At 38.3% G+C, this 23,935-nt stretch overlaps 1 protein-coding gene and 1 long non-coding RNA gene across 2 annotated transcripts; one reads left to right on the top strand and one right to left on the bottom strand.

Annotated features, from left to right (window-relative positions):
- Positions 1–18: 18 nt before the first annotated feature.
- LOC124272828 (protein enabled homolog) lies at positions 19–1,195 on the bottom strand. Its single transcript, XM_046708050.1, has 2 exons — positions 672–1,195; positions 19–624 (listed from the first exon to the last, which is right to left on the bottom strand). The coding sequence occupies exons 1-2, from the start codon at positions 943–945 to the stop codon at positions 215–217; spliced, it is 684 nt and encodes a 227-aa protein (XP_046564006.1). The 5' UTR covers positions 946–1,195; the 3' UTR covers positions 19–214.
- Positions 1,196–6,506: 5,311 nt separating this feature from the next.
- On the top strand, positions 6,507–17,823 carry LOC124272829. The gene is made up of 3 exons (XR_006897436.1): positions 6,507–6,587; positions 9,066–9,074; positions 17,755–17,823. It is a non-coding gene; the product is annotated as an uncharacterized LOC124272829 (long non-coding RNA).
- Positions 17,824–23,935: the final 6,112 nt, after the last annotated feature.

Below are 23,935 nucleotides of genomic sequence, written 5' to 3'. Positions count from 1 at the left end.
GGAATATTCCAGTGCTTTCAATGTTACAACAATTATGAGTAGGCAATTTCCTTTTGCGAATACGCCAGCTATGCCCCTGGTAGTGAAATATTGATTGTAAAGATAACTGTATATTCCAATGTCTTATATATTTATTCAATGCAAATCTGTTACATGTACAGTTCAAGTTACACACTCATTCTCTTGAATGTGTAGTACATTTCATTCTTAATAATTATTTGTCAATAAATTTTTGTAAGAGTTCGAACAACGCTGTGTTTTCTTTGCTCTCCTGCTCCATTCTCTGTCTCCCCTCTTCTCTCTCCAGCTCCATTCTCTGTCTCCCCTCTTCTCTCTCTTGCTCCATTCTCTGTCTCCCCTCTTCTCTCTCCAGCTCCATTCTCTGTCTCCCCTCTTCTCTCTCCAGCTCCATTCTCTGTCTCCCCTCTTCTCTCTCCAGCTCCATTCTCTGTCTCCCCTCTTCTCTCTCCTGCTCCATTCTCTGTGTCCCCTCTTCTCTCTCCAGCTCCATTCTCTGTCTCCCCTCTTCTCTCTCCAGCTCCATTCTCTGTGTCCCCTCTTCTCTCTCCAGCTCCATTTTCTGTCTCCCCTCTTCTCTCTCCAGCTCCATTCTCTGTGTCCCCTCTTCTCTCTCCAGCTCCATTCTCTGTCTCCCCTCTTCTCTCTCCTGCTCCATTCTCTGTGTCCCCTCTTCTCTCTCCAGCTCCATTCTCTGTGTCCCCTCTTCTCTCTCCAGCTCCATTCTCTGTCTCCCCTCTTCTCTCTCCTGCTCAAATCTTTTCTCTCAAGTTTCAGTTCCTCCTTCCTCATATCCAGTTCTTGTCTTCTCAGCTCTGCCTCCTGCTCTGACTTAGTATTGAGGTAGTCTAGTATGCTGGTACTACTTCTCCTCTTAGTAGGGGTTGTCTCATCCGAGTGATCTGAATTTAGAGAACACAAATACATATTAAAGGCCCTACAAGTCAAGAAAACAACAGAAACATCGATAAACCATTGTTACTGTGCATAAGTGGTCTAACATCAAGTGCGTCCTCTCCCTAACTCGCCTAGCATCGACTTTGAAGTCTGACCGTGCACTTGTCAAGTTGTCTGCTGCTGTTTGCCATTTTCCCTTGTCTTTGAACGGGTTGGCAGCCAACACTTCCCTCGGCAATTTGACATCGTCTTTTTCAGAAAACCTGACTTGCGTTTTGCGTCTTGCCATACTGAAATACGAAATTATTCATAAAGACACATGTCTGGAACATACTCTCATGATAAATAATTAATATCAATGATTCTAATGATGACCTTCCTTTAGCGAAAGGTTAACTCTCGTGTCTAGACGGCTGCAATAAACGCGTTATATTTCACAAAAACTGGTCACTAATTTATTACTGGATGATACCATGATACTTATTTTAACACACTATCTTAACAATACAACAGTCTATTCAGCTGGTTTGTTTAAAACAAGCTCACAAGTTTTCACTTACGTGTATCCTTCGAAGTAGGCGTCAGCGGGAACTTGTGGGATGACAGGTCAGCAAATAGTGATGACGTAATACAGAGGCATTTAGGGGAATCCCCTGATCACACGTAGGCGTAATGTACACGTAGCGCTGCTCAACCTCTGTAATATCTATATATTTCCGTGATTGTAAAAAAAAAAATATCTAGGTTTCACAGTCCGAATTTGCCACTCTTTTGACAGAAAATAAACTTTTTTACCATTTAAATAATGCCCTGAATAGATAATAAACAATTCGATAGTTTTACCGTGTATCTTAATGTGGACAACACGAGCATCCGTTTGACATCAATTTAACGTTAGGGGAAAATAATACAAAACAGACAAACTTTTTTTCAGAAAAGGGCGTTTCTTCTCTTCCCTAGTTTACAATGGAAGATGCAAAAGTAAAGCTTCGATTGTGTTAGTACTATGGGATATGATATATCTGAGAAAGAGTGAGTGAGTGAGTGAATGAGTGAGAGAGAGAGAGAGAGAGAGAGAGAGAGAGAGAGAGAGAGACAGAGAGAGAGAGAGAGAGAGAGAGAGAGAGAGAGAGAGAGAGAGAGAGAGAGAGAGAGAGATTTTCAACGCGGGTATGTTTCCAATCTTACACCGGCACGCTCTGTGCGTCAAAAAGCTGAAAGTGAAAAAGCGGTAATTAACGTCCAAGTGAGCACTTAACTCATAATCCAAAAATGAGCTAACAGACAATACTAATATGCCACCAAGAACACGTTTGCATACCTAAAACATTTGATACTTGAATCAAAATAACACTGTAATGATCTATAAATAAATTGAATTCATGTTTCACATGAAGGCCCGTTCACGTTTTGTGTCAATTCGGATCCCGTTTGCTACAGTTTTCGCGCACTACACGAGGTGATTTGGAAGCAAAGTTATGGGAAATGCATGGTTTGTATCGTAATCGGAATAGTTTGTTGAAAACAGCTGCATCTACAATTATATCAAAGGCGATGCTTGTCTGATAACAGAATTTATTTCAAGATTTCGCAAGTGGAAGAAATTGTTTGCTAGTACAACTTGATTGCGATTGAGAGGTCTCTTATCAATATAGTCCAGCATGTAACTAGACGACTTTGCACTATACCAAGGTGTAGGCCTTGGCTGGAATACGAGTTTATTCACATGAACTAGTATCAATACTATAGACCATTCTTAATGAGGCCTCATGAATATTCATATCTGTACCAAAACGAGGCTAAATTGGGGAAGGACACGATCGCATAATGGTGACAAATCTCAATGTATACTTCCTGGTTTCAAATTTCCCTTGAACGGTACATTACGAAACTGTCCAGTAGTTCAGGGAAATTGCAGAGAAATGGGAAAGGGCTACAAACATGTTTCTATAGCATAATAATGTAATGAATAATTACTGTACTTCACGACACATCACGATAAGTCATATGACCTAGATATCTAGGTTACGTTTACCATGTTGTGCAGCATTTATGAAGGGAAGCTACTCTAAAGTCACAATAGTGGAAATATTACCAAGGGAAGTCAATTACGTTTACTTTATCAGCATATGAACAAAGCAAAAGGCTCAACGTATTTCCTGACCTGGATTCAAATCATCCACTTCCACATGGGAGTAGTGTTGTTAATTCTTGAGCTGGATAATCTAGATTATAAGTAATATGTAGATCAAGATAGCTCTCTTCGAGTGGATCTGGACCAAACAAAATTGTATTATTCATGTGATGAAATTATTTGTTTGGTATTTTTTCTGTTTAAAATGTTTTGTCCTATCGACTCTGTTTTATAGATATGGGGTATTTATTTACGCATTTATTTTTAGTTGTACCTACAGGTGATGGCGATGTGCGCGTAACTGCATGTTACAATCTCAGAGGAATAACGAATCGCCACGTCATCATTTAGAAACTATTTCATTCAATCAACATGAGTGGGACACAAAGTACAAGACAAAACTGGATGATATTTTTTCAAGTTCTTTCTTGACTGATTTGGAGGTGAATAATTATTTCACCTAAATGGACTTATGGTACCTGCATGGGGAATATTTGAAACAATTTTCAATACTGTGTTACTATACCATAAAATTGATTTATTGTAGATCTGGTGTATTTATTCTGTACGACTGTAACTGAAGACCTTTTTAAGGAGAACATATACTCATGCCAATAATGGTTGTCACCCCCTTCAATTTTTTTAATTGAGGGTGGAGACAACCATTATTGGCATGAGTACTAGTATATTATCAGATTAACATAACAGGATTCACACTACAGCAAACAATTAACCTAAATAAATAACGAACACCTGGAGTGCAGTTAATGAAAATTTATTTTGAAATGGTGTCTTAAAAGTCCAATAACAATAGACACATTCACAATAGCTTCCAACTGTAACACTGATGAATAACAATAACATTTTCAGAGGATGCAAATTGAAAATATATTGGGTGCAATATTTTTGTTGATAGAAATGTCTTTTGAGATTAGTCTGACATGAATGGCAACAATTACAGCTGGATCAATTCATAATTTATTATCAAAATCTCTTACCTATGAATGTTTTTCTGGTTCCCAACTAACTCTTTTCAAACAGGATGAAATACATTCTTTTTCATCAGTTACTAATTAAACAGCAGCAAATGAGTTACATCTACAACTATGCCATTATGAAATACCTTTCTATTATTCAGTTAAATCCATCAATGTGTATGTATTACAGCTGTCTCTTTTTTTCATCCATCATTTACACAACACAAAAGCATGAAACAATTTCATTTACATTCATGTCTGTCAATTATTGTGCTATTTGGGCAAGGTACTTCACAAAACCTGGGAAGATATTCAACAAATGAAAAAGTTCCAGCTAATCAGTGCCAATGTTTGAAATGATGGAATACTGTAAAATGACAAACTCCAAACTTTTCAAGTTCAGGTTTTCTGTTCAATTTTTCTGTTTTGTCACCCTTTCCTTGAGTTGCCTCCCCTGTTCATGTAAGTTTTGCTGGAGTTGTTCTATGTAGGACTGGGGGTCAGTGGCTGCTGTATCACTCTCTGCTTCACCGTAATATAAGCATTGTAAAGCATCACTAGTATCTCTTCGACCACACAAACAATAAATATATCTCTGGATTACAAATATACATCAAGGAATAGAGGCTAACACCATTTCATATTTTAGACAGCATGGGCAATCAATATTTTCATATGTAAATAACATGGCATAATAAAGTTCAGTTGTATTAAATTCTTTAAAACCATGTCAGCTGGCAAAGTTAACTTAATACGATCTGACATTCTTACTGTATCTGAGATGGTGACTGTGGTAGCTTCCTTATGCGAGGTTCCTGAGCTGGTGACATGCTCTCTGACTCTTAATTAGCAGCATCTGAAATGGATATTTAAACACTAAATATATTTCAGTTGTTGTAATTAGATTGTCCAGTAATATGTCCTGTATCCCTGAAGTACTGGTCAGTATGCAGTAATTTTGAAAGTACATATTTACGATTTTTTTAACAGCATGTGTGTGTCCTGCATATACATGTACTTGAAATGTTACTTTGATTTGCAGCCAATCTAATTTCACTGATACAGAATATTTGCAAATAAAATTCCCTTGCCATCATGACAAGAGTGTCTCCATATGTCCATATGCTTTAAAAAAAATAATGTAATGGACCGTTCATAATTTATGACTAGGGGGGTGATGACGATTTTAGGTGCAGTGTTCGTGGGGGTTGGGGTGTCTCCCAGTTTGTTTTGGGAGGCAGGGGGAGGGGTCAATTGTGTACATATGAACTAGGGGGTGGTCACTGATTTTGAACATGACAATGTGTGTGTGTGTGTTGGGTGGGGGGGTTGAATGTGTCTGTGTGTGACATTCACATTGTACATGTGCCCCTAATATTAAAACCTTGCATAGTGAACAGTTTGTACATTTCACGGCAGATCTCTAGACTGTGACATGTGCCTAAATTATTTTGTACTTACTATGAATCATTTTCCAGGAGCTCTCCGTATTTTCGTCAACCACTGCCTTCTTATGATCTTATTCTTGGGAATATGGTGAAAAGATACCATAAAATCCTTACTGGCATCACTCCAACGCAAAGGCACACAGCAGTAATCTTTCCTCTTCGAGGTCGCCATTTTCAAGGTTGGGTCAACCTATTTAAGCCTCGCTTTCAATTTGACCTCGAGGTCATGCATATTGGCTAAGAATGGTCTATAGGTTCCAATACACTAAATGAGAATCGCTTGCTCGATGAGCCGGACCGTAAGTGCATATTTCAGCAATTAATAATTTATGGTTTTCCATGTTGATCTACTGCCATGGAAACGTTTTGGGACAAATGTAGAGGGAATTTGAAAGGAAAATGGGTGACCCAAGTGGTAAATTTGGTTGCAGGGAGTGGTTGGGCAGCCGAGATAAGCAGGGCTATGGGCGGTGTTTCTTTTCGTGGCCGTGCAAGGCAGGGACCGAACAAAAAGCCCACAGAATAGCCCTATGCATAGCAAATAAATGTTTACCAGATGATTTGGTTAAAACTGACAGCGTTGGCAAAAAAATTGAAGTTGATCATCTCTGTCACAACACTTCTTGTGTAAACACTGACCATTTGACTGTCGAGACCCACGAACACAATATGGACAGAATTCACTGTCGACAACAGGGCTTGTGCACCAAGAGTCATAAACCCTACTGTTTAATGTAAGCATATACATTATGTTGTCAGATCTTCCTGTTTGGGGCCAGTTTTGTGTATGGATGATCCTATCTTTGGTATTGATGTCTCAATATGCAGTATTTCTTTTCATTAACATGTCTTTTGAATATTGATTTTTTTTTACAATGATGGCGTTTGAATAATTCTAACTTTTTCTCAGCACGGCGGTCCTTACTTATTTTTGATTTCTTGTATGTTTTAGCTTTAAGTACTTTATTGTGACTTTTGCTGATTTCATTATCAATTTTACTTGCTGCAGTGACAGCACACCCAAGCACATGGCTCAGCGTCAAGAGTGATTTTGCTGAACTTTTTAAGTTGACACTATGCACAGCACTGTGAGCTCTGCCTTGGAAGTTCCAAGTAAAGGTTGTAACACAAGGTAATGACCTGTGCATTGCCTTTTTTGTAGCTTCATACTTTTGACTGTTCAGGTTGAATTGGGTCTTGTCTATTATTTTAGGGCCGAGACGAAAGTCAGTGCATTTTCTCAAATTTTGAAAATGAATTTCCACAAGAAAAAAAATGGTGATTTCCAAAAATTTCCAATTTGGAAACATCGTATTTCCGAAAATTTCCAAAATTGGAAAGATGATGTTTCCAAGGCTTGGAAATTTTTGGAAATTTAGGAAGGATTTTACCACTACTTCTTTCAATTTCTCCTTTTCCCCAAGGATCCCCGGCCCATGAGTGTATGGCATTGTGTAATCATAGCTTTCGGCCGTGGGAGCCGTGCCAATTAACATTTATCAGAGGGGTACACAAAGCCCGCAGTCTAGATTACCAGTTGTCCGACTTCCATTTTTTGTGGAAGTCGCGGTAGCTGAGTTGGTTAGGAGGCTGATTTTGTGTGCTGGCGATAGGGTGCCTGACTGAGGGTGTGAGCTCGTATCCCGGATGGTGCTCAACTCAAAAAGTACTAGAATTTGTACTTTACTAAGAAAGTGTAATCCCAAATATAACACATGTTCCATGAGTGTATAGACTGAACTATTTGACGAATCTTTTGATCTGTTAGAGTTCTTATTGTTGATAATGTATCTTGCATGTGACATATTTATTCATGAAATCTGCAGGAATACGCCATATATTCATATTATCCCTTTGTGCTTGATATCAATGCAACTGTGTTTCACGCGTGAAGTGATAAATTTTTTAAAGTTGGGATATAGAGTAGGTGTTTACTATTCGCCGTCCTATGCGACCAACTAGGAACCAATTCTATATATTAGTTTAACTTCACTCATCTGCATTCTTCTTGTTCTATGTGTCAAAATTGATGTTGACTGTTCTATTTACCGCTAGTATGGCGAGCATTTTCAAAGTCAGTTTCAAGTGTATGTTTTAGTTGTTATCCACAAACGCGCAATTATGTTTAATTTCAACTCTCCCACCCCAGCCCTTTCAATGTTCGTATGAATACAAATTCCATACACCTAAGCTATATGGACTATATGACAGTGACTGACTGAGTGTATTACATGCCATGAAAAGTGAACCCGTGCCATGGCGTAATGGGGTATTCCGTGAAGTAGGATTTTGTTATTACAGTATAATCTCGTTCATGTTGCGTCGGTGTTGTTATACGGGAATAAGAGACTGGGTGCTATAAAAATCTGAACTTGTTTTGAAATGTGATCGAATTTACTGAGTTTAGCTCACTGAGATTATAATGATACTGATTCATGTGTTCACTCAACGTCTACGGGGATGATACGGTCTACTTCTCGCGAGAGTTATTGATTAATCTACTAATATCTAACAAAGTGCTAGAGTTTTGGGTGACCTTCGTAGGGTCAGTAATAAGTTGAAATAGGTCATACATGATTTGAAAATTATGTATCTTATTATTACTTGGGGTGTTGGCATGGCAGATTTAAGAAGATCGCTAAAGGCCCTCCAAATGATAGTTGATATATATTTCACATGATATGTTTCATCTTGTGATGATTAATTGTGGCAACACCAAATATATTATGTCATGAAAATGTCAAATTCAGTTTAGGCTTATTTCATTTCTTTACCCCTTCAACTTTTGTATCAACCTTGTGCCTGTTAAAACATTAACTGGCCTTTGTTCGAGATCACCAGGTCTTGGAGGTAAACACCCTATATATTTACAAGTCTACTTCATGGGAACTAATCGTAGTAGAATACATTCTCCAATTAACACCTGTCACAAGGGAGAGGCCATTTGAGTTTGTGCTCAATAACGGTGTTATGCAATGGGCGTATTCACGAAAATCTCATTAACTTGTCAATAGAAAATTGGTTGTGTTGTCCAAACATGTGCGGATTGAAGCAGATACTCAAATGAATTCCCTTTTACTGAATCATAAGTCTATCTAGATTAATGTGATCATTTACAAGCAAAACGTTACAGAATGTTTTAATAAAACATTCATTTTAGATCAAGAGGTAATCAGCCCAAAGCTCACAGATATGATTCCAGAGACAAATATACATTTGAAAGATTCCAGTTTATACAAGAGATTAATTTCATAATAAGCCAGCCAATGGAATTTATGTTAATATCCCAGTTACAGTTATTTTGAAGGGTCAAGTCTAGATGCTTGTGATTATCTATGTCTTGAATTATCACATCGCTCATTGTGAGGTCAGGTTGGATGCATTCTACTCAACTGTAAAATAGGTTTGTCGCTGTGGTGACAATTATATATGTTTGAAAATGTTAAAACCTGCAATGAGAACACGACGCCACGCCAATAGCAACTCCATGCTTGTTTGACAGGTATTCTTGTCGATGCATAGAGTAAGGGTTCCCATATTCATTCTTGTATCATTATCGAGGTTAATGTTACGTTAGACATTTGGCTCAAGGTAAAAAGCGTTTGATGTTTTGACTACGGTGTTGTTTTAAGGGATTCTACAAGATGAAAAAACGTGTTCACTCAAGGAAAGAAATAAGACATGTATACCAGACTACCAGTATGATATTGAATCCATGTTAGTGACTTCACACAGTCACTTTAATTTATAAATTAGTTCACTCAAGTTGTGAGGTATTCATTTTATTGCAGAAACTTGCTATAAGAACTTTGGAAATGACAGTTTTCACAATTATTTCCACAAATTCAGTTGTGCTAAATGCACAGTTAGATGAAGTTTCTTCCTACTTTTCGTGGTTGACGATATCTATGTGTAAACGGTTACCGGTATATGTTCATTCTGAACAAGAGGGAAGGAGAGAATGGATCTCATGGAGATGCAGTCTAGAAAGACTGCAGAGCAACAGTCTCAACATTGAACGACATAATCTCTACAACGAAGTCAAGGAAAATCAAATCTCAAATAGATTGTAACAAAAATAACAATTTTTTTTTAAAAATGTAAGTAGTGTTCCTAGCGTTATGTTAAAGGTCACATGCAACGTAAAACACAACTTTGCAGATTCTGATACCTTTCGGTATGGATTTACCGAAACAAATCATCAAAAATGCAAATTCAACTTATAAAGTTGAAAAATAATGCGATGACAAAAACGATAGGTTCCGCAGCAGGTTGTCCGGTGAATACTCGGTGAAGGCTTTGGTGTGAGCTATTTTTTTTAAATGTTTCGCTGATATTTCACAGGCGCGAGCTTTTTATGTTATGACAGTATATTACCAATTTAACTGTTTATATAATTTCATTTGTCTATTTCACCACGTTCTTCTTACCGAGTCACTTTCTCAGTTCGATACTTTAAAGCAATGTCATTATTTAGCGTTGACAGAATAGCTAACTGTGACACAGATATGTCGTTGTCGCAGACAAGTGTCTGTTTTATTGACGCCTATGTGTCTGCCTGCCTTTCTGCTAATGACAATGTTCAATACACAGCTTCGATCACTGACCACATGCAATTTGAACTTAACACCTATCAGGCTATACACCATAAACAAAACGTATTGATTAATGGCGTTCGGTCTCTGTCACATTATGTAATTACACAGACAGACAGGTGTGATACTTGTACACATGACATGTTATGATGTCTGTTGATTGCAAAATGTTATACACAAAAAATGAGGATGTATTTACAAAATCCAACATCTCGGAATATACACACATAATGAACCGCGAGGGGCGTCTGCAAATGAACCAGCCGTTACACTTGAGTGCACACCCACTCGCTCTGACTGGGTTCGGTATCCCGGCTGCTTCGTTTCTTGGGAAGTAAACCCAAGTACCAAATATTGCTCTTTTGATTTTGCGATTGTACGGTTATAATTTTGTTTATATGTTTTTTCATAATCAGCAATGTATATATTGTCATGAATAAGTGATAATTGTGTTTTAATTATGTTTGATTTTTTGGTTGCATGTGACCTTTAACAATATGATTTATCAAGAACGTTCAAAACAAATTTGCTTGTGTTAGTGCTATAAACTTCTTATAAGTTTTTATATATTATGTTTTATATATTTGTATCATTTATCATGTAGATAATAGAAAACACCCTTGCCAAAATGAGCAATCAATCTATTGGCAGTTAACCCTTTGAAAGAAGGACATATTTAATTGTTTACAGCTGAAGGTCATTAATAAGATATGTTAAATATTATACAAGAGAATACATGTCATGTCGAAACTAAGACATCTTCTTCAGAAATACAATGTACAAGATTAGCAAGCTTTTTAACAAATTTAATTTCTGAGTCACAGGTAACACAGGATTTCTGAATCACAGGTATCACAGATCGTTTCATTTAAACCATCACGTATCTGTCCCTCGGCAACACAAACATCACATCTTTCTTTCGGCACTCTCCGATTATCTTGATGAATTTACTTTTGATTCGTTGAATCGGCATGAACGACGAGGGACCATTCTCAATAAACATATGACGTATAATATTAAAAAATGACAATTGATCCATTTGAATTCGTAAACTCAACAACCCCACTTTGCCATTGCTAGAAGGCTCTGAAAATTTACTTAGGTAAATAGGTACATACAGTTATAGCACACGGCAAATGCTTATATGTATTTCTTATGCAACAATGAAGTTCTGTCCGTATTCTCAAAATAGTGTCGGCCCATAGGTTTACACATGCAATACAGCAATTAATACTCCCATGTTTTAACCCGTGTTAGGTGGTATAAACCTACACATGTTATTTGTCATCATTCACTTGATGGTCAGTTAATGAATTTAAAACAGGTAACACCACTTAGATAACCCGACAAAGGTTCCCATTTTGCATTTCTTGTGTCTGGAGTAAATACCCAATATAATATACATCGATCAAAGGATTAACCGATAACACGCTGATTGATTAATTACTTTTATCTTACACAGCGGATTTGTCAAAAGGTATTGTTTATATATGTAGATTAACTAATCAATACTGAATACACTCTGTCGTGTCTGTGTCTGCGTAAAACAACTTGCTTCTTTCGAAGGATTAACCGCCAAGACATTGATTGATTGCTCATTATTGGCTAACTAAATTACTTTTTTTTGTAAAGAATGGCGGACATCATGCAATTAGTGGCCAGGTGTGCTATCTTGGGTGACCAATGAGACTATATACCTATGTAAAATACCGGACACGATATATCACTTTTCGTGAACATGTATTAGACTGTTAAAAGACACATCATTTGGAACAGCTGCAGGTGAATGGCATACGGCTCGTTTTTGTGGATATTGATGGATACATTCCTCGAACAAAGTAATAGCCTGACATCATTATAACTACCTGTTTTAGTTTTAATAATTGCATTTTGTTTTTATTCATTTGTCGCAGCATTCCACAGAATCCATGATTTCGTCGTGAAGTAATGAGACAGACAACATACACTAGGGCGTGTGTGCGAATTATGATTTACAATGTCTAGACATTCAAGTTATAAGTAAAGGCAGATCGCCTGATTTTTATTTAGTTTCAAAATGCACATAAGTATCATAATAAACTAATTAGGATTATAAGACCAAATAGAAAGACGCACGTTGACTAGTATTTACATACTGGTGAGTGGACATTAACCATGGGAATGTAGCAAGATATTTATTGCGCAGTATGTCACTTCGACCCCCACCTCGCTTCCGAGGAAGAAATCGTTATGTTATAAGTTGTGTCATGCCAAATCCTGTTGGCCATGATTCCAATACATATTTAACTACGAGTAGAAAGTAGTTTTGCTTTTCTAACTTGATGAAAACAAACCATAATCTCATTAATTCTTTAACAGACTTTAGCCCGTCATGTTACGATTATTAAAAATGGCAGCGCCCTGTCGCGAACATCCGCGAGTCTGACAATAAATGCTATTTAGGTTTGTTTTCACCGAGTTACAAAATCAAAACTACTTTCTACTGATAATTACATATATATTTGATTGATGTCAATAGGATTTTTGCGTGACATATCTTATATCATAACAATTTCTCTCGAGGAAGCGAAGTAAATATGTCATCAATATAACACTACTTACAATATTTGGTCACTTCCACCACGACCTCGCTTCCGAGAAAAGAAATCTTTATGCTTCAAGTTGTGTCATGGAAAATATTTTGGTCATCAATCATATATATATTGTACTACAAGTAGTAAGTAGTTTGATTCTTTAACTTCCGCGAAGCGATCTGGACAAATTTAAGATTTCGTTCCAAGCTTCCACAACGCTCGCTTCGCACTCACAAACATAACCCATTTACTAAATGATTTAGCACGAACTGCGGGGTCCGGTGGAAATTAGTGCATGGTGACACCATCACTCGACCCCCCAGGACGGCAACGCAACGATTGACAGCAACGCAACGATTCGTTTTGCTTTGAGTAAGTTTCGTTGTTCAGACCATCCTTTAATGTTTGAATAAGGGCGAAAAGTAAATATAAAACAACATGAGTGATTCTACCCTCTGTGTATAGTACTTACAATTGAATCAGAGTACCAATTCTTTATTGAATGTTCATTTTACTGTGATCTGAGAAACAGCCTTCTCCCACAATACTACATAAATAATCCATGTGAAACATTGACAAAAAGAGCGAAGTTTTTGAATATAGAGTATAAGATTAAATGAGACATTGTACATGTTAGCATACAGCTTAATATTATATATGGCGCTGGATTGTATTTTCATCTTTATAATTGTAAAACGGGTCGGTGGCCCTTGTACGAAATTAACTCTCACTGACTAGATATAAGCTTATGATGATACATATTTAAACTCAACGTGACAAATTCACTTTTCACCCACAACATTGAACACTTAAAATGTGTTCACTGCAATTTCGACTAGTCAAGTCGATAATCCTTTCGTTAACCCCTTAAACAATCATAACTCAAACAACACCAAACATCAAAGACTACCGCCAGTCGCCTTAACGACCCCATGAAACACTCATGCCGCCCCATGCCACTATTGCAATTAGCCCATGCAGAACAATAATTTACCATCACCCACCAGTTATCTCCCCTTGCGGATATTTCCAAGATTGGAAATTTTTGGAAACATCATCTTTCCAAAATTGGAAAGTCTTGGAAACATCATCTTTCCAAAATTGGAAATGTCTTGGAAACATCATCTTTCCAAGACATTTCCAAGCTTGGAAAGATGGATTTTTTTTCCAGTGTTCATTGTGAGTAATTTTGAAGTTTTTATCCAAATATTTACTGTGTGATAACCAATTTTGCCCCCCCCCCACACACACACACACACCCTCCCTTGCACACAAATGACTGCTTTCTGCATTTCGTGTGATTGTGATGTCACGCACTGACATCTACGATTTGATGTAAGCTTCACTAGAGTTGCTTCCCTTAGTTTTAGGTTGATTACCTCCCTTTGCCAGCCATGTTGTACCATGTGCTCTTCGGTGACAAGTGTCGCTCTCAAGTTTTGAAGTGTTTTCCTTGCATTAAGCCTCGCACCAAGACGTAACTTCATTTACAGTGTTAAAGGGTTCATTCTTCGTATTCTTGTGATAATTATTCCATGGTATCTTCAGTATTTTATTAATCAAATGCACTGTGGAGGGTTCATTTGGTACTGAATTGGGGTTGGTTGAGCCAAATAAATATTGGCGAAGCAAAGGAATTTTTGTGGCTAGAAGTCTTGTCCAGCCTGATAAGGATGCTGTAGTAATTTCAGTGCTGAACCTGAACAGCAAGAAAGTGTCCATAAACAGTTCATCCGTACTAGCTACAGTTAGCAGAGTAGATCAGGTTGTAGCTTGTGATGATGTTGCCACAGATGCACTAGGTTTGGACTTACCGAGTCACTTGCAGTCACTGGTTGATAGATGTTCCTCTGGTCTTTCGGATATTCAAAGGCAGTCCGTTTCTGATTTGGTTCGAGAATTTCAGGATGTTTTTGTGGGTGAAGATGGTTCGTTAGGACAGACAGATGAGACTACTCACATTATCAATACTGGTGATGCAACTCCAATCAAACTACCGGCCCGAAGGATCCCTTTGGCTAAGAAACAGTTAGTTGAAAATGAAATTGACAACATGTTACAACAAAATATTATTAAACTTATTGTAAGTGTACATGTGGATCATTTAAAACCATATGATGGGACTCCATGTCCAAGCAGCTGGTTGAATCAACCACAGCATGACTCCGCTGTACAGTCAGGGATGGATACCTTCCAATTGGAGGAAGAATTTAGAACGCCTGAAGCTATACTGACTCGGGCAGGACGGACTGTTAAACCATTAAAAAGGTTCAGTCCAAGCTAGGAGAAGACAAGGGGGACTTCCGTTATATTTTATTGGGTTTTGCCAGTTATTTTAACAGGTTAACTTGCATGATGTTTATATAGCTTGTTTTTGTTGTTGTTGTTTTTCTCTGCATGATTTCGTTTGCTCTGGGAGGAATTTTCCCTCTTTCTGCTTGATACTTCTGCTTGCAGAAAATGGAGTTGGAGATTAAAGTAAAAGAGGAGGAATTGGCAGAGTTTGAGGAGGGGGAGAGACCCATCTGGCCAGAAGATGGACAACCTTGTCAAGTCCAAGGATGTGCCAGCAGACAAATTCGGACCTATAGAAATATGGTGAACCATTGGGTCCAATACCACAGGCCAAAACATAACCTAAGACAGTGTTCCACATGCTGCAAGGTTTTTCAGAGGAAGAGGGGTGCGGAGGAACATGTGATGACCCATAATCCCCATGGCCGAGTAACGGTAATGCAGAGAAGAAACAGACAGTACCGCGACCCTGGCGTCTGTCTCCTCCCTCGGAAGGACCCTCTCCCGGCGTTCCGCCGGTTAGCCAGAGAGCAGGCGGCGCAGCAGAGAACGGCCATGCCTCGGAGGCGCCTGAGCCGTGAGGCCCAAGAAAAGGAGGATCGCCAGGCGTTGCTGGAGTTTCCTAGCGACTAGTCGCATTGTAGTCGCATTCTTTCGCATTATGTGCTGTTACTGTTAATTTTATTTTATTGTTAATTCTTACTTGCTTGTTTTATTTTGTTGTTTTTTTGTTTGTTTTTTTTGGTGTGTAAACTGTTATATATTTATTCTTTTGCTTTGTTTTCATATTTTGGGATTTTTAGGAGGGGAAAAGAGTAACTTTTGAGTTTAAGGGGAATGTGGGCGTCTCGGGGTATAAAAAGTTTATTAAATACAAAAGTTTCATAGTGGGTGGGGTAGGTTAGGTAGTTGGGTGGGCGGCTGACGTAGTACCTACCTTTGTAGTCAAATATGTAGAAGCCTAGGCCCATGCGGACCTCGTGGCCGGGGAGACAGGACGATGTCACGCTTCTTGCATGCTCCGCCATCTTGAGGGGCAGAGATGCAAGGAGCGCATTGGCCGAAATCTGGATTTCCCCAGTCACGTGGCCCGATGTCGACTATATAGGCCTACCCTAGGTAGGGAATCGTCAGTCGTCCGATACCCGCATCGGGTAAGTTTCTAGCGACTCCGAGTCTTGGATCAAGACCAAGTTTAAAGTTTCCACGTATTGTTTGTTGTTTTAGGGATGTCGTGTTGATTGAGTGTTAGCTTGGGAAGGGGAGAAATAGTATAGGAATGAGTAGGTTTTGTTTTGTTGTTCGGGAGTAGGTATTAGGGGGTGGACATAAACCAGAGTTAAATTGTATTTATGTAGGATTTAGGTAGGTAGATATATGTAGGATTGTTTAGATTAATACGTTTTTTTTCACAATAAACAAGAATGGAAACCTAAATATTCGTTTGTTCTGACTTTAATTGAGTTGAATTGGGAGAACCCGCCAGGAACCATTCCCACAGAACTTGCAGACTAGATGTACTGACCACGTGAAGAGACCAATTATCAAACACAACGCAAAGCATTTTACTTCAGTAACCAACCGACACTTGTCATACATATACAACGTTCTGCTGTCACTGGGCGTCTGTTTTACAACACTCACGCGCTAGGCGCCTATTACACTACGCAGTAAAAACGTACATCTCTGTACTTTCGTGAGGCTTTATACAAGTGGGCTTGACATTCGTATTATATATTTTATGGAATTTATTATTGTTTATGAAACAACTTAGAACTGTCATGGCATTTTGATATCACAAAAATGTTTTAATTGAACCAGTAAATTAGGCTCAATGTCTGGTATTGGTGTCTTTTACACAATTTAGTATAATTCAGCTAAAGGTGTGATTACACTCATCCAATGTACAGGAATATCACACTTATAGTTCCTTTGTTATTTTACAGCTTTTACCACGTCACACGTGATTGACCTCATGATGCATAGTCTTCTCATGATCGTACGTTTGGTACAAATAAAGGCAATCAAGTTTAAACTAGCTGTTGAAGACTCTTCTTTATTGTTGGAGAACAGTACAGTGATCTCCCATGTAACAGTAAGCAATAGCATCAGAGGTATATCACAGAGATTTCTTCAACCTTGGCAAGTCACCTGCATGACTTGAGTAAGCAGCTGAAAACTCAGCTGCACATCTGGATGCACAGTCTAAAGAAAATGTATTTGCCAAATTCTGTTTATCTTGTCTAGTTCTAGCAGGCATCATGTCCACTACAAGTTTAGAATTTTTTATGAATTTTCTATGACTGGCTGATAGATGCCTTGTATCGAGAAAAGTTTGCGGACAAACATCCATCTCCCCTGCTTCATATATTTCAGTGAGAGCTGTGTAAGCTGCACTATCAGTATCTGTTGTCAAAAATTCTACATCAATTTGGTCTTTCTTTCAGTCCGCTAACTGTTTTTCATTTCCTATTGATTCTGACATGTGCAAATCAGCAGTGCAGTCTGGATTGTTTACACAAGAAATGTTGTCAACTAAACTGTGCTTTGAACAAAGTTTTGATTTTGTTTGTAGAGCTAACATTTGGTGGTCACAAGTCTCATTCTCAGTGGCTACATAGGTAACTTCTGTGGCTGGCTGAAAAGCAGTTTTCCCAACACATCAACTAAGTGGGTTGTTGTACATGCTATCTGTAGACATGCTAACATTATTTAAATTTGTTCCTCTGTATTTATTTATTTCCCTCATGTCCACCCTCCTGGCCCTCATATCCTTCACATTTTGCGATTTAATATTATCACAAACTCTGTTTGCAGCTTCTGCATGCCTGAACTGGATGGGGGTGGAATATCTGCACTCATGCAGAGGGACACGGAAACTCTCACTCCCCCATGGGACATTTCGACAGGCCTATCTGGAGTCCAGTGTTAGCAGTGGAGGAGCGACGTCCCTTCTTTGCCGCAGCTACTTCTACCTCCTTGTAGAGCTTATGATGCTTAGACAGGTAGCCACAGTTGGTACATTTCAGTCTCTTTGTCCAGTTGAGGCCCCACTGCTGTTCATGCTCTATATCCATAACCAGGTCCCCCTCACAGTTTGTCGATGTCGTGGCATGCTCACGAAATGCCTCATTGAACAGTTTCTCTGTCTCCCCAACGTGGAACAGATGATACACATCAGCAGCAGCCCTGCAGATTTAAAATAATCCCCACTTACTACTTGGGAAACGTCTGAATGATATTTACAATATGTTGTTGTGTTCGACATTTGTGAAGTATCTCCCTTGCTGGATGAAATGTATTTTATATTTCTATCCCAGTTTAGCCCTTCATTATTGTATTAAAACACTGTTTTTTGTAATTGGTTTTGAAAAACACTCATTCATGAGTCTGAATTTGGCCACTTACTTCACGTAATCACTGAAAAATGTGAATAAAATTTAAAATTTCTTATGTCACCTTGTTTAAAGATAAATTCTCTTAATGAGGTAAGTTTGGCCACCCAAATCATTTACCAATGAGGACTTTTTGTTACCTCCAAGTATTTCAAAGCTTGGGTGACATGAATAAGTAGATTATAGTCATGTTACCTGTCACTTTTTGTTTTCAGTGAACAATCCTCCTCCTGAGGGATGTTTCTCATCCTCCACCTTAACAGGCGGTATGGCAGACTGGTGAGTGTTTGTACTGGCTGGACTCCAGTCATCCCTGCACTGGTCACTTTCTTGTGTAGCTCAGGGGTCAACCTGACAGTCTGGGGCACTTTAAAAGCTACTTTGCTTTTCAGTTAGATGTAAACAGTGCAGGGGTACCGATAGCAGTTCCAGTCAGCTGACTCTGTCCAGCCTCTTTTAACACTTAATCTAATTAGTGTCACAACCAAATTACATGAGATGTATCAGATTCTGCTATCACTAGTTGCTGTCACAACATTACTACAAACAATTCACCATCAATTAAATTAAAATATGAAGTCTATTTTGTCTTGACTTTATCAGCATTGCCAATTTTACAGGGTCGAAAGGACATTTAAGGGGTGACATGTTTGAAGCATCATCTGTGAACCATGGATTTGACCCGTGAAGCCCTCCATTTGGGAAACAAGAATAAACAATAGAGGCCTGTGTATGGTCATAGAAAGTTCTTTATTAATACAGAAGTACATGTTGCAATAAGCTGCCAAAACCATAATAATTTAACTCTTAACAGCTTTTATAATGCATCAGATATCTGCATATAGGTGTCATACAGACATGGCAGTGAGCACAAAGTATAGCGCTTGAACCAATTTCCATTTGTTTCTAAGGAGCTACATATATGTACAATAAATACGTCACAGATTTGCCTAGTGCAGATGCAGACCATTATTCTACAGGGTTCGAGCACTTTTCAGTAATTCATACTTTACATGCTTTCCTGTGTTTATTTCACCATGGAAACATGTTAGCATTTATGTAGAGGCAAATTTAAAGGTACTGGGTGTAAAGATAGGGCTGTTTTGCGTGAAATAGATTGTTTTAGTGTCCAGAACATGAACGTTGCTTCGTTTGGGTTCGAACAGTGGTAAAAGACCCTTAAGATGAGTCTTACCATCAAATAGTGGTTCCCTGGCTTCTAAATTTGTTGTAACTAATAAATTTGACAACAAATTAGGTTAAAATCACCACTGCCACAACAATGTGAGTGTCTAAGTTAATCTTCTGAGGGTCAGTTTGAAGTCAAATGATAAGAATATCATGAAATATGTTCACTGCTGACAGCAGTCACATGTCACAAACCCTTGTTTTAAATGCAAACAGTGTAGCATATGATCAGTTCTTTCTGTCTGTCCCCTTTTGCATATGCAACGACCTAATTTTCTTTTCCTTTTTTAAAAATATACCCCTTTTCACACCCATAGAACTTTCAAAATGAATTTCTATTGTATTAACAACTCTCTCATTGCTGTTATGGATTTATGACTTGACATTTAATGTAATCTCAACACTATTTTCAGCTTGTAGAATGCCTGTTGGTGAATGGGGAGGTGTATCTTCACAAATACAGCAGAAAAATAAGCCTTCACATCCAATGTGGTATTTCGACAAGCCGGTCCGAAGGCTGTTGTTGGCAGTGTCTAATCAAGCATACTCCCTTTGCTTCGATATGCTTCACCGCCTTGTAGAAGTTGCAGTTCTTGGACATGTAGGTACATATAGTACATTTAAGTGCCTCCAGTCCAGTTAAGGCACCACAATGTCTCACTACCAAATTCGATCACTCTGTCATCCTCATCCATTAGAAATTTCTGACAGTGTCCCCTTAATGCCTCACTGTGCAGTATTTCCAGTTTCAAGACATGAAGTCAACCCCAAAAGCTGCTTAGATGTAAACAATAACAACTGACCCTTGTGGAATGTAATATTAGGGGTCTGAATTCACATTTTATTGACATGAGAGTGTTCGATATCTTAAAATTATCTCCCTGTTTACCCAAATACATTGTGTGTCTTTCTCTAGCCCAGTAACCAATAAATTATTGCAGAAGCTCTGTTTTAGCTGATATTGCCAAACACTGTTAATTGTAATTAAAAATATTCAGTTTAGGGCAGGTTAACCAATAAATTTCCAAAGTTATGTGGATTTTTTCACTTTGTTCCTCTAAACTGGCTTATACATGAAATTAGCAAGTCTAACAGCCTCAAAACAATACACAGTAAATAATTTCGAATTTCTGGAAGTATTTCAAAGTCTTAACTTGATGAATCAATAGATTCAAGTGTAAGTTCTTATCATGCTGTGGTCTAAAAGTGATTTCATCTGTTGAAGGGGTCATTTGCCTTGATGGACTAACAGGCGGCAGGGTACTGTGGTCAGTGTTTCAGACTGCTAGGCATAATCCAACCCCTCACTTATTACATTCTGGCAAAGTTCATCATCCAGCCTTACATATGTCAGGATGTTAAAGCTGCTTAATGTTAAACCTGTCCAATTTCATGCCTGAATTCCATGATTTTTGTCGTTCAAATATATTTTGGATTGATATGATCAAGGCAGTCCCAGTCATGCATGGAATTAACCCATGGCCCCCCTTCTTTTGTGAAATAAGAGTAAACTCCCATGGTATATGTTTGATTTGAAAACTTTCTCTATTAATGCAGAAGTGTATTTTGTATAGCTTTGGTGAAATAGACATAATATAACTCTTCCAGCTCTGTCAGTGCAGCAAATCACTATATTCTTGTGCAATATCGATATGTTGGACAGGAAAAAGCATTGAAGCTTCATGCACTTTTATATTTTTTCTGAGAAGTTACATGTATATATACAGTACATAAATCACAGATTTGCCTAGGGCAAATGTTTCTAAATTTTCCTATAGGTTCCACTACACTTAATCAGCATCACATGCTCCCTGCGCGAGAGCCATCTGTAAACAAGTGAAGAGAGACAGAGACATGTGACAGCTGTGATTGGATGAAATAGTGTAAGATGTTTGTTTATTAAAACTACATCCAACCAGTAATTAAAACTGACCCCAATTTGAAGTATTTAGTGCTGTCATTTTTATCACCATCACTTATGCTTATTGTGTGTACAGATATTTTCCAGTAGGTGACATTTGGTGCGGAACTGGGGTTGAGGACCTAGAAGGTTACTATAGAAGTCTATGGGAAAACATTTGGTGTTGTGTAACCCAATGCTAATCTTTTTGTGTGATTTTGTGAAAGTTTTTGTGGATTTTTCAATGAGAAAGGATCGTTCAGTCTAGAACAATTAGACAATTTGCAAATGAAACAAATTGGGAAAATCTGAATGCAAAAATATATAAGGATCAGCCTTTGTCTATTTATAGCCCATGTCCTGTCTGTCTTAGTAATTCTACCATATCATTTTAATTTCACGAGAGTTTATATGTAGTATATATTTATATTTGTTTTAAAAGTAGTTATTTTATCAATGTGACAACAAGAATCATCAGAAGATAATTATCCCACCCAGTTCCACATAAATCCTAAGATAATTTTTCTGATCCATAAACAAACCCCTTACCCGGAAGCAATTCTAAGTCTAGCCATTGAAATAAAAGTTTAGCATTCTGAAAATATCAAAAGGCACCACTTCAGTACTTGGCTGATATGTTAACGTATGTGTACGTATGGTTGGCTGGAGCACTGGAGGAAAGGAAGTAGCTTTGCGTGAGAGGCATGCACATGCGCAAGGTGTGTCAGTGAGGTCAGTGAAGAACCATGTGCCGGCCAGCGTGGTTGTGTTGATGTTCACTCATGCGAGAGGAATAAAGTACATGTCCTGGCAACTTCGTCTCTTGGTGTTTTATTACCACGAGTCAGACTTAACATGGTAGCAGAGCGTGGTTAATAGTTCCCAGGCCAGTGACAGGGCAACTACAGTGAAATAGCGAAGCAAAGAATTAGCAGAAGCAGAAGTGTCTATCGAAAGAAAAATGGCGTCTGGAAATTACAGAATTCCCCAGCGTTTCTCGACTACAAGCCTTACAGTCGATGGGTGGAAGAAGTAAAGGTGTGGCAAGCAGTGACAGACTTGGCAGAAGATAAACAGGGTGCGGCAATAGCTCTTTCACTGCCAGAAACAGATAACATTCGGGACAAAGTGTTTAATGAACTGGGAGCGGCGAAACTTGGTGACAAGGATGGGGCGAAATTACTTCTTCTGCGTTTATGGATGGAATCTATAAAGGATGAAATCACGGCAGCGTATGAGGTATATGGTGACTTTGATAGATTTAAAAAAGAACACAAAATATGAGTATGGAAACGTATGTTTCAGAATTTGAAAAACTTTATAACAAAACTAAGAGTTTAATATGACACTTCCAGAATCAGTGCTAGCTTTCCGTCTGCTTGACGGGTCAGGGTTAGAACACAAAGATCGACAGTTGGTTCTCACGGGTGTTGATTATAATGAAGCATCAACTCTCTTCAAACAGATGTCATTATCTTTAAGAAAATTCTTTGGGGAAAGCAGTCAATGCCAAACACAATTTTTCTTGTCCCACCATTAAAAGTTGAACCAGTGTGATTTGACAGATGAAACACAGGCCACAGCATATTATACACGGGGGCGTGCATATGGACCGCGTCGTAACAGGAACAGGCTTATTATCCTCCACAGTTGGGTTTGTCTTCCCAAAATACTAGACAAAGGGGTAGAGGACATAGAATTCTTAATCCAATGGGAGACGATGGTCCTCAAAGGTGTTAGTGATATGTGAATCAATTTAACATTTTGCAAAGAGGATTGTCCAGATTCCTATGAAAAACATGAAGGCTAATGAAGAGGCTGTACTTTTATACAGGGAGCAAACAAACTGAAATGCAAGTATTGATGTGTGAAGCCATGAATGCTGCAGTTTTGGATAGCGGCTGTACATCAACAGTTGCAGGTGAGATTTGGTTGGATAACTTTGTAACTAGTTTAGACAAGGATCAACTCAAGAAAGTGACTGTTTGTGAAAGTGATACAATTTTCAAATTCGGCGGGGAGAGAATTGAAATCCAATCAAGAAAGTTACCTTCCATGTAAAATCATTAGGACAGAACTGTTCGATAACGACTGATGTTGTGAGTAAATGACATTCCCTTTACTTGGAAAACCAGCCATGAAAGGGCCCGTGTTGTACTGGACCTTGAAAATGATAGGGCAAATATTTTAGGACAAGAAATAGAATTGCAGTGTACCTCTTTCAGGACATTATTGTGTTTCGCTAACTGACAATACCACATCAGTAACAGTGTCGGAGGTCTTCTTCAATGTATCCAGAAAAGTCAGAACAAAGAGAAAGAAGAAGATTGTAACTAAGCTCCACAAACAGTTTGGACATCCATCAAGCCACAGATTAACACTTCTTTACAAGATGCAGGCTGTTATGAAGAAAGCATGAATAATCTCGTGGAGGATGTAACTGCTACATGTGATGTCTGCAAGAAATTTAAGAAAACTCTCCCCAAACCTGTTGTTTCCTTGCCATTGGGCGACA

Source organism: Haliotis rubra, unplaced genomic scaffold (genome assembly GCF_003918875.1).
Source record: "Haliotis rubra isolate DU_JTF1 unplaced genomic scaffold, ASM391887v1 Scf1731, whole genome shotgun sequence".
NCBI classification, from domain to species: domain Eukaryota; kingdom Metazoa; phylum Mollusca; class Gastropoda; order Lepetellida; family Haliotidae; genus Haliotis; species Haliotis rubra.
This window is presented reverse-complemented; position numbering and strand designations above follow the sequence as displayed.

What these genes read in the sequence shown, in the direction of transcription:
- LOC124272828 (XM_046708050.1), bottom strand. Translation starts at nt 945, where the DNA reads ATGTATTTGTGTTCTCTAAATTCAGATCACTCGGATGAGACAACCCCT. An exon ending in GAGGGGACACAGAGAATGGA is followed by an intron (nt 625 to 671) that starts GCAGGAGAGAGA and finishes TGGAGAGAGAAG; the next exon opens with AGGGGACACAGAGAATGGAG.